The sequence below is a fragment of the Typopeltis vanoorti genome, chromosome 2 (genome assembly GCF_054136105.1).
Source record: "Typopeltis vanoorti isolate ZY-2024b chromosome 2, IOZ_Tvanoo_1.0, whole genome shotgun sequence".
Classification (NCBI taxonomy): Eukaryota; Metazoa; Arthropoda; class Arachnida; order Uropygi; family Thelyphonidae; genus Typopeltis; species Typopeltis vanoorti.
The window spans coordinates 179,418,617-179,432,873 of NC_143550.1; the positions used below are offsets into that span (position 1 = coordinate 179,418,617).

Here is a 14,257-nt window from a genome sequence, read left to right on the forward strand (position 1 = left end):
CTATCATGTGTTATCTTTTGCACCCTTTGAGAATATTACCAAGAAATGATGATTAGCATTACTGTATTGTATATTTAAAAAAAAAACTGAAAAATTGGCTTATCAGGATCAGGTAGTATGTTACATTGAACTTTTACTAAATGAAGTAGAAGAGTGAAAAGGCATATTTATTATTATTATGTGACACCTCCAGGGAGTTCAAAGACTCATCGAGGGAGGACACCTACTCTCTAATTCTGTCTCCACTACTCAAATCCACCAACTACAATGAACTGCATCTACTGTCCATCACCACCACCACTAGTATTTCCGAAGAAATCACAAACATCTATGCCAACGGCAGGATTTGAACCCTCCAGCCTTTTAGCTGGAGAGCGGATATGCTAACCACTCGGCCAACCAGGCTGGGACGATTATCTCATGCAGCATATACTGTAGCTGAGGCAATACACGGGACTTTTGTTAGATTTAATAATATCCCATATAATGTAATAATATTTCATGGAGTGATGATAGAAGATGTTACCATGATGCCACCAGTTTGAGGATAGTGAGCATGTGGTTTTGATGTGGGAAGTGGCTAGTTAGGTATAAGCTTCGTGGAACAGGAGTGTGGAATTAAAAAGTAGGGGACTAGGATAAGGAAAGGAAACAGATTGGTGATGAACAGTGGCTTGATCAGTTGAAAGGGAGAGAAATTAGTGTCTGCCAGGGATTTGGTCTGTAATAAATTACTTAGGGCAATGTTAGATTGTATTCCTAATGTTTGAAGGATAAATAAAGCAGGAACGAAATGGATGAATAATGGAGTTATATAGGAACTTCTGAAAAAGAGAATGTTACGAAGGAGTATACCTCCTTCGTAACATAAGAATAGGGTACCCATCATTAGCATGAAGATTATGAAGTGCAAACAAGTGTAGTAAGAAAAGAGAAATTGGCATATGAAAAGAGACTGGCTGAAGTAGCAAAGTACCAGAGAATTCTATAGCTGTTGCTAGTAGAAGAAAGGATGAATACAGAAGACTGACTTTAGTTGCTGCAGATGGAACAAGTTGCATATGCTGAAGATATGGTAGAAATGTTTGAGTATTTCGTTAGTGTAGTTCACATGGGGTAGGGCTAAGAGTAGTGTTGAATAACAATAGAAAGGAGGACAGACAAATGACAGAACAAGAATGGGAAGTATTTAGAATTTTAAATAACCTTGATGTTAATAAAGCTGTGGGATTGGATGAAATATCACTGTGTATATTAAGGGAATGTGCAAAACATCTAGCTTATCCTTGCCGTGGTTGTTCAGAAGTTTAGCAACAGGAACAGTCCTAGAAGAATGGAAAGAATGAAAAATAGTGCAACTACATAAGGGAGAATCCAAGTCAGTAGTGTCAAACTATAGGCCAGTGTGTATATCAAATCTAGTGGTGAAGGTGTTAGAGAGGTTGATTAGAGACAGAATACAAACATGGACTAATGAGAAAGGCTTTTGAGAGAGAGAAGCATGGGCTTGTTAGGGTGACTAGTCTACTGGATGGGGGAGATGCTTATACAGTGATTTCTTTGGATTTTGTGAAAGAATTTGAATAACACATGATGAACTACTGTTCAAACTAGGCAAGATGGGGTTTGATAGTTATTTGATAGCTTGTTTACAAGGCTGGTAGACTAATAGGAGTCAGAGAGCTGTATGGAGGCCCCCCTCCCCCCCCCAAAAAAAGCTGAAGAATGGGGATGTCTTTTCAATGTTGCCAAGTGTGAAGTTATGCACTTGGACTAGAGAAGATGGAATGAGATTTGTCATATTGGAAGAACTTTGCTTCAGGAGGTGGAGGGGGCAGCAAGGGATCTAGGGATGTTGAATGGATAGAAGAACTGACGTTTAGAGGACACATTACCCCCCACACACCCACTGAAAAAAAAAAATTGCTGCTATAATGTAAAGAAAGCTGACATGTAAGTATAAGGAGGTGATAGTTTCAATTTATAAGGTGCTTCTAAGACCTCATTTGGAGTTCTATGCACAGATCTAGTCATCTAGCTTATACTGGTGATAGGGAAACACTGGAGAGAGCACAGAGGCAAATAACTAAGACTGTCTCAGAACTGAAATATTGAGTGTGAAGACAGATTAAGGGAATGTGGTCTTCAGAGCTTGGTGAATAGGAGGAGGGTATAAGCTGGTAAGAGGAGCCTACCAAATAGATACAGGGATAATGGGTGATGTAAGAACTAGAGGTCATCCCTAGAGGCTATAGGAGGTGAAAAAGATTTTTTTTGACAGGACTTGACAGGTGGTGAGCAAGTAGAATGTGTTGCTTGAATGGATGGCGAGTACTCCAACATTAAAGGTGTTCAAAGCAAGGTATGATAGTTATTGTGGTCCAAGTATATTCAACCTCTGAGGAGTCTTTGGACTTCATGGAGGCTTGGAAGTAATCCTATCCTATCCTGTGACCTCTCTTTGAGAGGGCCGCAGCTAATACTATGGGATGATTACGAAGCAAAGTGGTTTCCCATTACCTTCTTCGGAAGTAATACTAATACTATTATGTACTTACTGGAAAATGAGATAGTACCACTTGATTCAGGTGTGTAGAAATCGCATAGAAAACACCTACATTCATACCTGAAAACAAAAACAAATATTACTTTATTACAGAAAAATACCAAATACAGTTGATTAATCCATTTTAATGTTTAATGGCATAAACATAACACCATCAAAAATAAGATTTAAGATGCCGATGTCTGAAAGGACAGCACAATGGATAATTGCCTTAGCTAGAAGAGTTATGAAAACAGATAAATAGATCAGTTATTTCTGATTTTTAACATTTTTATTTAATGTAGATGTAAGTGCTTTGGGAATAGTATTCAGAAAGACATTTGATAAACAGCGCAGCTAAATGGTACAAAAACTTAACAGCGAAATGACAGCTAAGACATCATTTAAATAGTTAAAATGCAGGACTGGACAGTTTATGTACTATGTGCATGCAATAATCATTAGTAAGAATGAGAGGTTTGTGAATGGAAGAAAGTGAATAGTGTCAGAATTGTGGAAAGCATGATAGTGGTGAATGACAATGGGTGAGAAAATGCAAGCATCAGAGAATATATACCTAGGAATGTATTTGAGAAAGTGTGGGAAAGTGAGTGAAATATGAATTGGGAGAGAAACTGCAAGAAAGATAACATGTAAATGCAAAAAGATGAAAAGGGCAATATAACAGCAAAGGAAAAAAATAGCACAGACTTTCAGTGGACAAATCATGATCAAGTGACCGGAAAAATATCTGGCAGGTTGTGCTGCAGAGGAGAGATGAGTAAAGAATGTGAAAGGATGACAGCATAACAGAAGCAAATTCAGAAAGGCCATGATTACAGATGAGTCAATGTATAAGTTCTATAGAAGAATTTGTAGCTGTGTGGAGTGAATCACGAAGAAAAGACATAACTGATGTATTGCACTTGAATAGATTGAGTCAGGAGAAAAAATGTTCAGTGAAAGAATGCAAAAACTAAGCCAACTGAAGTTGGAATATGCAGAAGACCATGTATGCAGTCACCCTTTAAGGAGTGAACAGCACATGAAAATGATATAAGGATGACCAAAAGATGCAAAGGGATGTAGATGATGTGCATCAACAAATTACCTTGGATGGCATAGAAGACTTAATTATTATGAAAAACCATATATGGAAAAATCAACAGGAAAGAAAGGACATAGGGAAAAGGAAATTAAATTGGTGCAGCCATTGAGACATAACTATAACAGCATGGGATGGAAGGTTCAGGAGTTTGAGAGTGCACTGGATGGTGATAGCATCAGAAGATTTGCCCATAACCAAGAGGGCCACTTTATCTCTAAATAAATTTTGATTTGTGAGATGCTAATCATATAGAATTTGCAATTAAGGGATATTATATGGAATATTATTATTGGGAAGGGGGGTTGAGGAAAGCAATGGTGAACTACCTTGTAAAAAAATCTCCCCAGAACACTGTGGGCAAGCCTACAAAGTCACCCAGGGTCAGAAACGACTGAAAGGATAAATCATCATCATATGGAACTACAGAGCTGGTGATTATGACAAACTTAAGTGGCAACTTGAAGCAATGCCATGACATAAATAGCAAGAGAAAGTCATTATATGGGTGCATGAGAAATGGTCAAGAGATGTTTGAAGGAAGCAGAATCAGGCAACTAGGTCAGTAGGATTAAGCAAGAAGCTAAAAATATATGAAAGGGAATAGGAATATAATGAGAAATGTGATCAGCAAGCTCCAGGTGAAAGGCCTTGTCCAAACAACTGGAATTTTTAGAATGAGAAGCATGAAATACCAAATTAGCCAACATGAAAGTAATTCATAAAACTAAAGAACTTAATAAAGCTATCACCATATTACTGTTAAGCATTTGTGTCAATCTATGAAATCTACAATAAGAAACTAACTGTAGAAGGCTTTCAGAGAAATATTATAAAACAACGTTAATAAGTGGTTTCAGTACATACCACTTCCTAGGAAGATGAGAAGCTCAAATCATGGTTGAATTTTACATAGACTGCCTTCAGGCAGGTCCAAGTTGTAGCCCAACTAGCAGACCAAAAAAGAGCAGGTTATAAGATCATTCACAAATAGGGACTTCACATTAAAGAAAATTAATGATGAAAACATATGCAGTTAACAGAGAAATGTTATGGCTGATAGTGTAATGAGCAATGTTATGGTAGTTGTTCAATAGCATATGTAGAGTGCCTTACACTGAAGAGACATTGAACATGGAAGTGTCATTTAATAATACTAACAATTAAAATGATATTTGAATTAAGATATAGCAGTATTTAATTTGCAGGGAAATGGTTAAAAATAGTAACAAACTGAATTTGGCATGCAGAAATATTTACTGCTACTTACCATAGGTGACAAGTAATATGTCATAATTAATATTTTTAAATAAATTCTTTATAGACTGCCAGTAATTGGTCTTTGTTCCAGATATGACAGCAACCCGTGCCCAACTTGGAGGTTTTGGGGGTTTAGACTTGAACACTAATAAAAAAAAAAATAAAATATTTTGTCAAATAATTGATATCACCACACAATCCCTCTTAAAGTAAAGTGACTTATCACAGAGGAAGTATGTTCTCACAAAGTCAATTATACTATATATCAGATATTTTTTTTAAAAATGGTTAAGTCCATTTTTGGAAAAAAATGAGTTAATAATAGTTTTAGTGAGACAGACATCCTCTTTTTATATTTTTAATAACACAGTCAATGGTGTACAATATCCTCATAAATTAATCAAAATTTATTAACTTTTGCCAATATTTTCTTAGTTGATTCAAATGCAAATCCTTAAATATCTCAATGTATAAATAAATAGACTTATACCACCTTCAAAAACAACAGCTCATATTATTATTACTGCACCATCTATGGAGTTGGCATACTCGTTGTGGGAATCTCATTCAACCGATAACATTTACCATACTGAATCTTAAAATCCTTAACACTCCTTGCATTAACAAATTCTGGTAATGCACTGAATACAGTGACAATTCTTCAAGTAAAAAATCTACTCCTCATCCCTTTCCCCTTCACTACATTCTTGCATAACTTCCAGGGATATGCTTCTGGTTTTTCCTCTCTCTTTTGCATATATTAAAATCATTCACCATTTGTGACCACTTGCTACCTACTTGGAGATGAGAGGATAGCAATTCTGCTCTCCAACCAAGTCTTGGGTTTGAATCCCAATGGAAGAATGGATAATTGCAAATATCTTTAGGTATTAGTGTGCGACCACAGATGCAAGACCCCTCCACATTTCTGTGCATGTGAGAAGAAGGTGAATCCATTCTGATTATAGGGTAATTAATGTATTTCATGGGATGAGTTTATTATCATATATCAGAAAATTAGCTTTTCTTTTATGAAAATTCTAGTTTTTAAAGTGATAACTATTTGGCTTGTACAAGAGCTGAAAAATTTTATGTATAAAGCACATAATTTCACATGTTAGTAACGAATCCATACATCATCGCCTTATTCCTTTCTCCCCTTCAACATAAACACTCTTCTGCAAGTTGCCAGCCACAAGTCTTGGATCTGTGGTCTGGCAGTAATATGATTTTCATCAACTGGTTTGAGATCACCACAATGCTTGCTGAATTTCAAGTGAAATGAAAAAGGTGGAGGTTTCTGGATTAGCCAACACTTGGCCTAATCATAAGTGTTATTGTGCAATAGGTTCCAAACCTTTCATGGGTGAATTCACAAAAACCTTACTCTCCATGCAAAAAAATTACTTGCTGCTAGGAATGGTCACCCTTTTCAGCAAAATCTATCCAGTGCATGCCCTCTACAAATACTGAGTACTCTGGATGTCAGTAAAGCTGCGAGACTGGATGGTATTTCACCACGACTTTTGAGAGAATGTGTTAAAGAACTGACAGCTCCTTTGACCTGGCTTTTCAGTGAAAGTCTGGCTACAGGAAAGGTGCCCAGGGAATGGAAGGAGGGTAAGATAGTGCCATTGCATAAGGGCAGTAGCAGACTAGAAGTGAAGTGTCTAATTATAGGCCAGTTTGTGTGTCATCAGTAGTTGTTAAGATCTTGGAGAAATTAGTTAGGGACTGTATACAACATTCGGCAGATGAGGGTAATGTTATCTGTGAGAGTCAACATGGATTTGTGAGGGGGTGCTCTTGTTTTAGTAATATGCTAGCCAACGATAAAGAGCCAAGAGGCTATTTTTCCGGCGGCATACATTAAGTTAAGGGGATAATAAATCCCTCATTATTTTAAAGCTGGATACGAAATTCAGAATCTAAATCTAAGAGTTTCATGCCAAAGAACTGTTGGCGAGTCCAAGCGTAAGTCAACACTAGGGCAACTCTGAGCAAAGGTGGAGCAAGCTCCGTCAATAGTATGGGTATATGTAAGTTCGGTTCACTTAAACCTTGGTATTCCTGGTCTACCTACTCACTGATGAGACCTCAATAAAGTTGAAACCAGTCCGGGTAGTGACCTCTCCTCATAATGCAAAACAGTAATACATCTCCTAGGAGCTGCGTTTTACATTATGAGAAAATATTAAGGATAGTGACGGAGCTTGCTCCGTCTTTGCCCCGAGTTTCCCTAGTGTTGTACTACCCAGGTGTTGACTTGCGCTTGGACTTGCCGATAGTTCAGCATGAAACCCTTAGATTTCGATCTCTGAGTTTTGTATCTGGCTTTAAAATAATAAGGGATTTATTATCCCCTTAGCTTAATATGCTAACCTTTTATAATAAAGTTACAAGAGCAATAAATGAGGGAAAGGCATATACTGCCATTTTCTTGGATTTAGCAAAGGCATTTGACTGCATGCCACATAAGCTGATGTTTAAGTTCCAACACATGGGTTTGGATGTCAGGTTGGTTAACTGGATTCATGATTGGCTGTCCGATAGGTATCAGAGAGTTGTGTATGGCGGGGCAGTTTCAAAGAGACAGAGGGTTACAAGTGTGGTCCCCAGGGCTTATAACTGGTACCTATATTGTTTAACCTTTATATCAATGACATTGTCAGTGGAACGTTCAGTTGTTTGCAGATGATGTGAAGCTGGGAAGGGTTATTAGTAATAGTGCAGATGTGGTAGTCATGCAAGAGGATTTGAATAAGCTAGACAGATAGGCAAATGAATGGGGGGGTGTCGGTTTAATGCTGCAAAATGTAAGGTCTTTATGTTTGGGACACATCGATGGGATGCTGCATACTCTATTGAAGGAGATATACTGGAGGAAGTAGGGGAGACGAGATCTGGGGTTGATGATTGATAGAAACCTGAAATTCAAGGGACATATTGCAAAGGTGGTGAAGGTAACACAAAGGATTGCTGCAATAATGAGAAGGACACTGACCTGCAGAGATAAGAGTTATCATTCTGTTGTATAAGACCCTGATCAGACCACACTGAGACTAATTCTTGTAGTAATAATTCCTTAATTATTAGTTATCACACAGACTATTTTCTCAAATTTTTTCCCCAGGATTTGAAGGGGATAAATTAACTGTGGAAAGGGTACAGAGGCAGATAACAAAGACAGTTTCAGGACAGTACAATGTTAGTTATGAGGATCGACTGAGGGAATGTGAACTGCAGAGTTTGGTGGATAGAAGAAGGAGAGGTGATATGATCGAGACTTAAACTGTTGAGAGGTGGTTACAGGTTGACACTGGGGAGTTCTTTTGCTTGGTTGAACAGCAGGAAGGAGTGATGACAAGGGGCCATCCCTGGAAGTTACGAAAGGAAACTGTGAGCAAGAAGGTGAGGAGTGGTTTCTTTGCATGGAGGGTGGTTGAACCGTGGAATGCATTGCCTAATGGAGTGGTGAGAGCGAGAACAGTCAATGAGTTTAAGGAGTGGTATGATAGACCGTGTTTCCTAGGAGGAACCTCCCACATTAAGTCTTGATAGAATTGCATTTCCTAGGAAGGATCTCCTGCGATGAGTCTTTTGACTCCTTGGAGGCCTAAATAATAATAATAATATAGTTATAAAACACACCAAAGGATAACAGCAAAGTTTATTAAAAACTTTACTATGTAAGAACTTCCTTCAGTGTTATAAATGAAGATTAGCATAGTCAGGATAAAAGTGGCAAGGAAAACTAATGTATAAGCTTTAAATCAATATTCAAATTTAAAATTGAAATGTGACCAAAACACATTGAGATGTGTCTTGAAGAAAAGAAATATAGCAGAACAATATTAACTTTAAATGCTAAATTGCTCTTTTTTTTTTTTTTGGATAAATATATCAAAAATTGAAGCCCTAGAGGAACTTACCCAATTATATTCTTCAGTATTCATAGAAATTTTCTCCTGATATTGTTACCCTTGTAGAAGTTGTTATGCAATCAAATTATTTTGTGTACAAAGTAAAATATTGCTTGAGCCAGCTTGCGAGAGCCAACTGATACAATTTAATGAATTTTGCAAGCCGGTTGTTAAACTGACAATGGCTATAAACTGTACAGCAGCACATATTTCAATCCACACTAGCCAGTAGAATTGATCTGGCAAAGATGTCAGCTAACATTAATATTTTTCAAACCTTGCTTCATACATTACTTTCAACTACAATTCAATCAAAATCAACTAACATTCAGAAAGTGCAAAAAAATTATCAAATTCACAATAACAGCTTTTGAAAATTTAAAGAACATGAAACTTAAGTTGAAGATCTGATTAAATCAGGTAAGTTTAAAATTAGAATTTATTCTTTTTTTTTTTTTTATTATTAAATTGAATATCAAATTCCTAAATGTTACTAAAAATAATTCAATACATAAATTTACATCTTATCAGATGATTTTAAATTATTTCAATTTATGAGAACCTCTACTTTGCCTTATGAACAACTTTACCACGGATAGCTGATGAATAAATATTATGCCATTTAAGTGAAATTTTAAAATACGAAATTGATTTGCATGATTTTCGGGATTTTGTAGACCATGTAGAATGAAAAAAATGTTTCAATCCATTAGTAGTGCTGCACTGAATGTGGTTTCAGTTTAATGAACATGCAACTGAATCTCACTGCAGTTTCACATTAATATTTTTCAATATGCTGAACACCTGTTCATCTACCTTAATTCTGATATGCATTATGTTGTATCAGCAACTGGAGAATCTTTGGCAGTAGCATTGGACCTGTATAACCATGCTACTGGCCAAGACATCTATAGATGGCAAGATCTATATATCATGTATGCGAAGTGCATATGAAAATTGAAATATATGATGGATATCAAGCGTATGAAGATACATATTTGATCCATAATGGCCAGTAAGGTGGTTAATAAGAATCTTACAAAGCATAGGTTCCAAGGGAGTGGAAGGAAAGGTAAAATTGTTCCACTGCATAAAGGTGGTGATAAGGCTTTGGCCACAAAATCCATCAGAAATGGGTTGATAACAGAAGTATTATCGCTGGCCTAGTATTATCTGCGACCCTACCTTGTTCTAGCAGAAGACATCATTGCCAAAACCACATGAGGTACAGCAGTGACATCTTTTTTCACATTTGACATCTGTAGACATCATAGTGTCTACAGATGTCAAATGTGAAAGAAAAAAAAAAAAAAGATGTGTGCATCTTACTTCCAGAGAGAAGATGCTGCAAAGCTGCATTATTTTTCTCTGTAAGAGTCTGGTAGACAGGAGGAGGTAAGATATGATAAAGACCTACAAGTTATTAAGGGGTTGTTATAGGATCAATGCTGGAGAGGTTCTACAGAAAATAATAGGAGATCAGGGGAGAACCAGAGGTCATCCCTGGAAGCTGTATAACAAGGGTGCAAGTAGGGGAGTGAGAAGCAGGTTTTTTTCATGCAGAGTTGTGAATAACTGGAATGCCTTAAGTGTGGTGTCTGCAGAGAATTTGAATGTGTTTAAATCATGGTATGATGAGCTGTGTGTGTGATAAAAAGTGAGTCTCCTAGATGAGTCTGACTGCGTGGGGTCTTGGGTAATAACATCTGTGGCTATCAGCATAGGTTTGTTAAAGGGTGATCATGTTTAACAACTCATGTACTATAACAAGATGACAAATACATTGGACAGGGCAGATGCATATAAAGTGGTATAATTGGATTTTGCAAAAGGTTTTGATAGATTACAACACCACAAGCTGTTAAATAAATTGAAAACAGATGGGTAACTGAGTTGGATCGTTGACTAACTGTCAGATACATATCCTAAAGTCGTATATAGGGGTGCAGTATCCCAAAAGAGCAAGGTCACTAGTGGTATGCCGTGGGGGTCAGTTTTGGGACAATTGACATTCTATTTGTATATTAATGATATTGGATGGGTTTAACTGGTAATATGCAGCTGCTTGCAGATGATGCAAAATTAGAAAGAGCAATGCAGAGTCAAGCAGATGTTATGGCCTTTCAGGAGGACTTCAATTGATTGCAAGATTGGTCAGGTAAGTGGAACTATCAGTTCAATGTTACAAAATATAAGGTTTTGAAATTTGGTAAGCAACTACAGGATGCAAAGTATACACTTGGCAAAGAAAGTAAAGGAAGTAGAGGAGACGAGACATCTGGGAGTGGTGGTGGACAAGGACCAGAAATTCAGGTGCCACATTGCAGAAGAAGTTGTGAAGACGTCAAATTGGCAATGATGTGGAAGACCCTGGCATGCAGAAATAAAGACGTTATAATGCCACTGAATAAGGCCTTAATCAGACCTCATATGGATTATTGTGCACAGATTTGGTCACCAGCTTTCATGGTGACAAGGATGTTATAAAGGGTTCAGAACAGATTCACAAAGGTGGTCAGTGGTCTTTGGAACATGGAATACGAGGACAGATTGAGAAAATGTAAATTGCAAAGCCTCATGAAAAGGAAGGGGGGGGATATGATTGAGACATAAGCTAGTCAGAAGTTGTTATCAGGTTGACACGGAAGAGATTTTTCATAGAATGGGAGAGGGTGGTAGAACAACAGGCCATCACTGGAAACTGTATAAGGAGCATGGAGCAGATTCTTTGCATGGAGATTGGTTGGTGAATGGAACGCTTTGCCTGAGTGTGTTGTGAATGTAGACACAATCAATTTAAAGCACAGTTAGATGAGCATTGTGTGCAATAGTGTGTATTCCCATAATGAGCAACTCCATGGAAGTCAAATGATAATAATTTAAAATAAAATTACACAAGACAATTATACTCTTGCTTTAACAGCCAGCACATGCAAACAAAGCCTCTGTGTTAAGCCACTGACTTCACATTAACTGCTCAGCATTCCATAATGAACAGCACACTTCCTTTCCTTGGCATCTTCATTTAGCAGATGCAAAGTGAGCAAGAAAAGGCTAATCATTATGGATGCTAATTATGATAATTCTGATTGGAATGAAAAGATGGCGTCAGGGAATGAGAGGAATGCATTTCTTGAGGAACAACTATCTTAGACATAATGAAACAGAGGGTACACAAGGACTGAGTCTTAGATCTGATCATATCATTACGGAATATGATCATTATTATTATTCAGGCCTCCATGGAGTCAGCCTCATTGCGGAAGGTCCCTCCTAGGAAACACAAAGTCTATCATACCACTCCTTAAACTCATTGACCATTCTTGCTCTCACCATTCTATCAGACAATGCGTTCCATGGTTCAACCACCCTCCATGCAAAGAAACCACTCCTCACCCTCTTGCTCATAGCTTCCTTTCATAACTTCTAGGAATGGCCCCCTTTGTCATCACTCCTTCCTGCTGTTCGATTCCCAGTATCAACCCTGTAACCACCTCTGAACAGTTTAAAAGTCTCAATCATATCATGGATGCAAAATTTAATCTTCCTCCAGTTGGTGAGTAATTATGCAGTGATCAAGGTTGTAACCAAGTTGTATGAGAACTTCTGTGAAGAAACGATTATATGAAACTAAGGCCAGTGATTATGAATAACTTAGAACCAGGAGCTAGAGTACAGAATTAGGAGTTGGGTGGAGATAGCAACAATATCCAAATTTATGCTGAAGGTGAAAATAATAAATAAGATGGGAATAAAATGGATGAATAAAAAAAATCATAGAATCTGGGAAAAGAGTAACTAATTATTACTTTTATTTTGTGTTGAAGCAACACAAGATGAAAGGTAGTAATCAACACAAAGTACAGTAATAGAAATTAGCCAATCTAGCCAAGAAAATTCCCAGAGTCTAAGATGTAAATAGAAGGAAGAATAATTATGGGAGAGGATGACATTTACTGGATACAAATGGCAGATTTGTAACTGCTGCAGAGAACATAGTTGAGGTATTAAATTAACAGTATCAGGATATTTAATCCTCATTAATGCAATATTGTAAGCAGCTTGAGTATGGAGGATACAGAGAAGGAACTATAGTGAGCAGAAGGTATGAGGTATAACATTTAATATGAGGTATTAAATAAATGATATTAATAAGGACTTGACAACATATTACTGTATCTTGAAGAAATGCTCAGAGTTAACAGCACTCTTGGCATACCTGTTTAACATTAGTCTTGCAACAGGGTAAGTCCCAAAGAAGTGGAAAGAGAGCAAAATTGTTCCACTTCACAAAAGTGTGGGTTTTTTTGGAAGTGGAGGGATAACATATGCTAGGAATTACAGGCCAGTCTGTTTGAGGATTGCTAGAGAGGTTGGCAGCTACAGAAAACTAGGTCAATAATAGCAACATTCTCTATGATGAGGTCATGTTTTAGCAATCTAGTTATGTACAAGGAGACAAATTCACTGGATAAAGGAGATGCACATCTAGTGGTATACTTGGATTTTTCAAATACTTTTGATAGGCTGCCACATAACAAGCTGGTAATTAAACTTGAACAGATGAGAGTGGATAAGAGACTAGTGAATCAGATAGGTGATTGGCTGCCAGATAAAAATCAACAGGATTCGGCAGGTTATGGTTCCCTAGTAAAGGATGAAATAGTATACTGAAAGAGGAAGGATCACTAACAGTGTGCTGCAGGGGCTGATTTGAGACAGACTTAACTGGAGATATACACCTGTTTGCAGATCATGCAAAATTATGCAGAACCATGGGGAGGGAAGTAGATGTTGGGCATTACAGGAAGATCTTAATAGATCTAGGTGAGTGAAGTTCCCAGTTTAATGTTGCAAAGTGTATAAGGTCTTGAAATTTGGCAGGCATAGATGGGATGCAGGGCATACAATTAACGAGAAAATTTTGGAGGGGGGATAAGATGAGATCTGGGAGAGTGGCGATGGACAGAGAAAGCACAGAAGTCACATTACTAAAATATGAGAACAATCAACAATAAATTATGGCAATGATGAGGATCTTGACATAATGAAAGTAAAGAGGTTATGGTTCCTTGTAAAGGTCTTAATCAGGCCATACATGGAGCAATATGTGCAGATCTAGTCATCTGGTTTCTGAAATGTGGGAATATGAAGACAGATTGAGGGGGGGGGATGCAACTTGCAGAGCCTTGTGAATAAAAGGAGAGATATTACAGTAGATGCCACTTATTGTGATCAATTTGGGACAGTCGCTTTTCGATAATAACTGGCTGATAACATCAAGCAAAGGATATAAAAAAATTGCATAATTTATTATAATTTATTGTTATGAACATTATTTAATTTAATTTATAGTTATAAACAACTGTTTAATAATCAACAACATAAAATTTATTTTAAAAACTTATCTAGTGTTGTCTGTTG

General features: G+C 37.1%; 1 protein-coding gene across 4 annotated transcripts in view; it reads right to left on the minus strand.

Moving 5' to 3' along the window:
- The window catches only part of LOC150109696 (choline/ethanolamine transporter flvcr2a-like), a 167,682-nt gene that overhangs the window by 52,169 nt on the left and 101,256 nt on the right, over nucleotides 1-14,257 (minus strand). For all 4 annotated transcript variants that reach the window (XM_090414050.1, XM_090414068.1, XM_090414058.1 and 1 more), the window contains exons 5-6: nucleotides 4,921-5,055; nucleotides 2,559-2,626 (exon numbers count right to left, since the gene is read on the minus strand). In XM_090414050.1, the coding sequence (XP_090270176.1) occupies nucleotides 2,559-2,626; nucleotides 4,921-5,055 (203 nt within the window). The remainder of the gene's footprint in view (nucleotides 1-2,558; nucleotides 2,627-4,920; nucleotides 5,056-14,257) is intronic.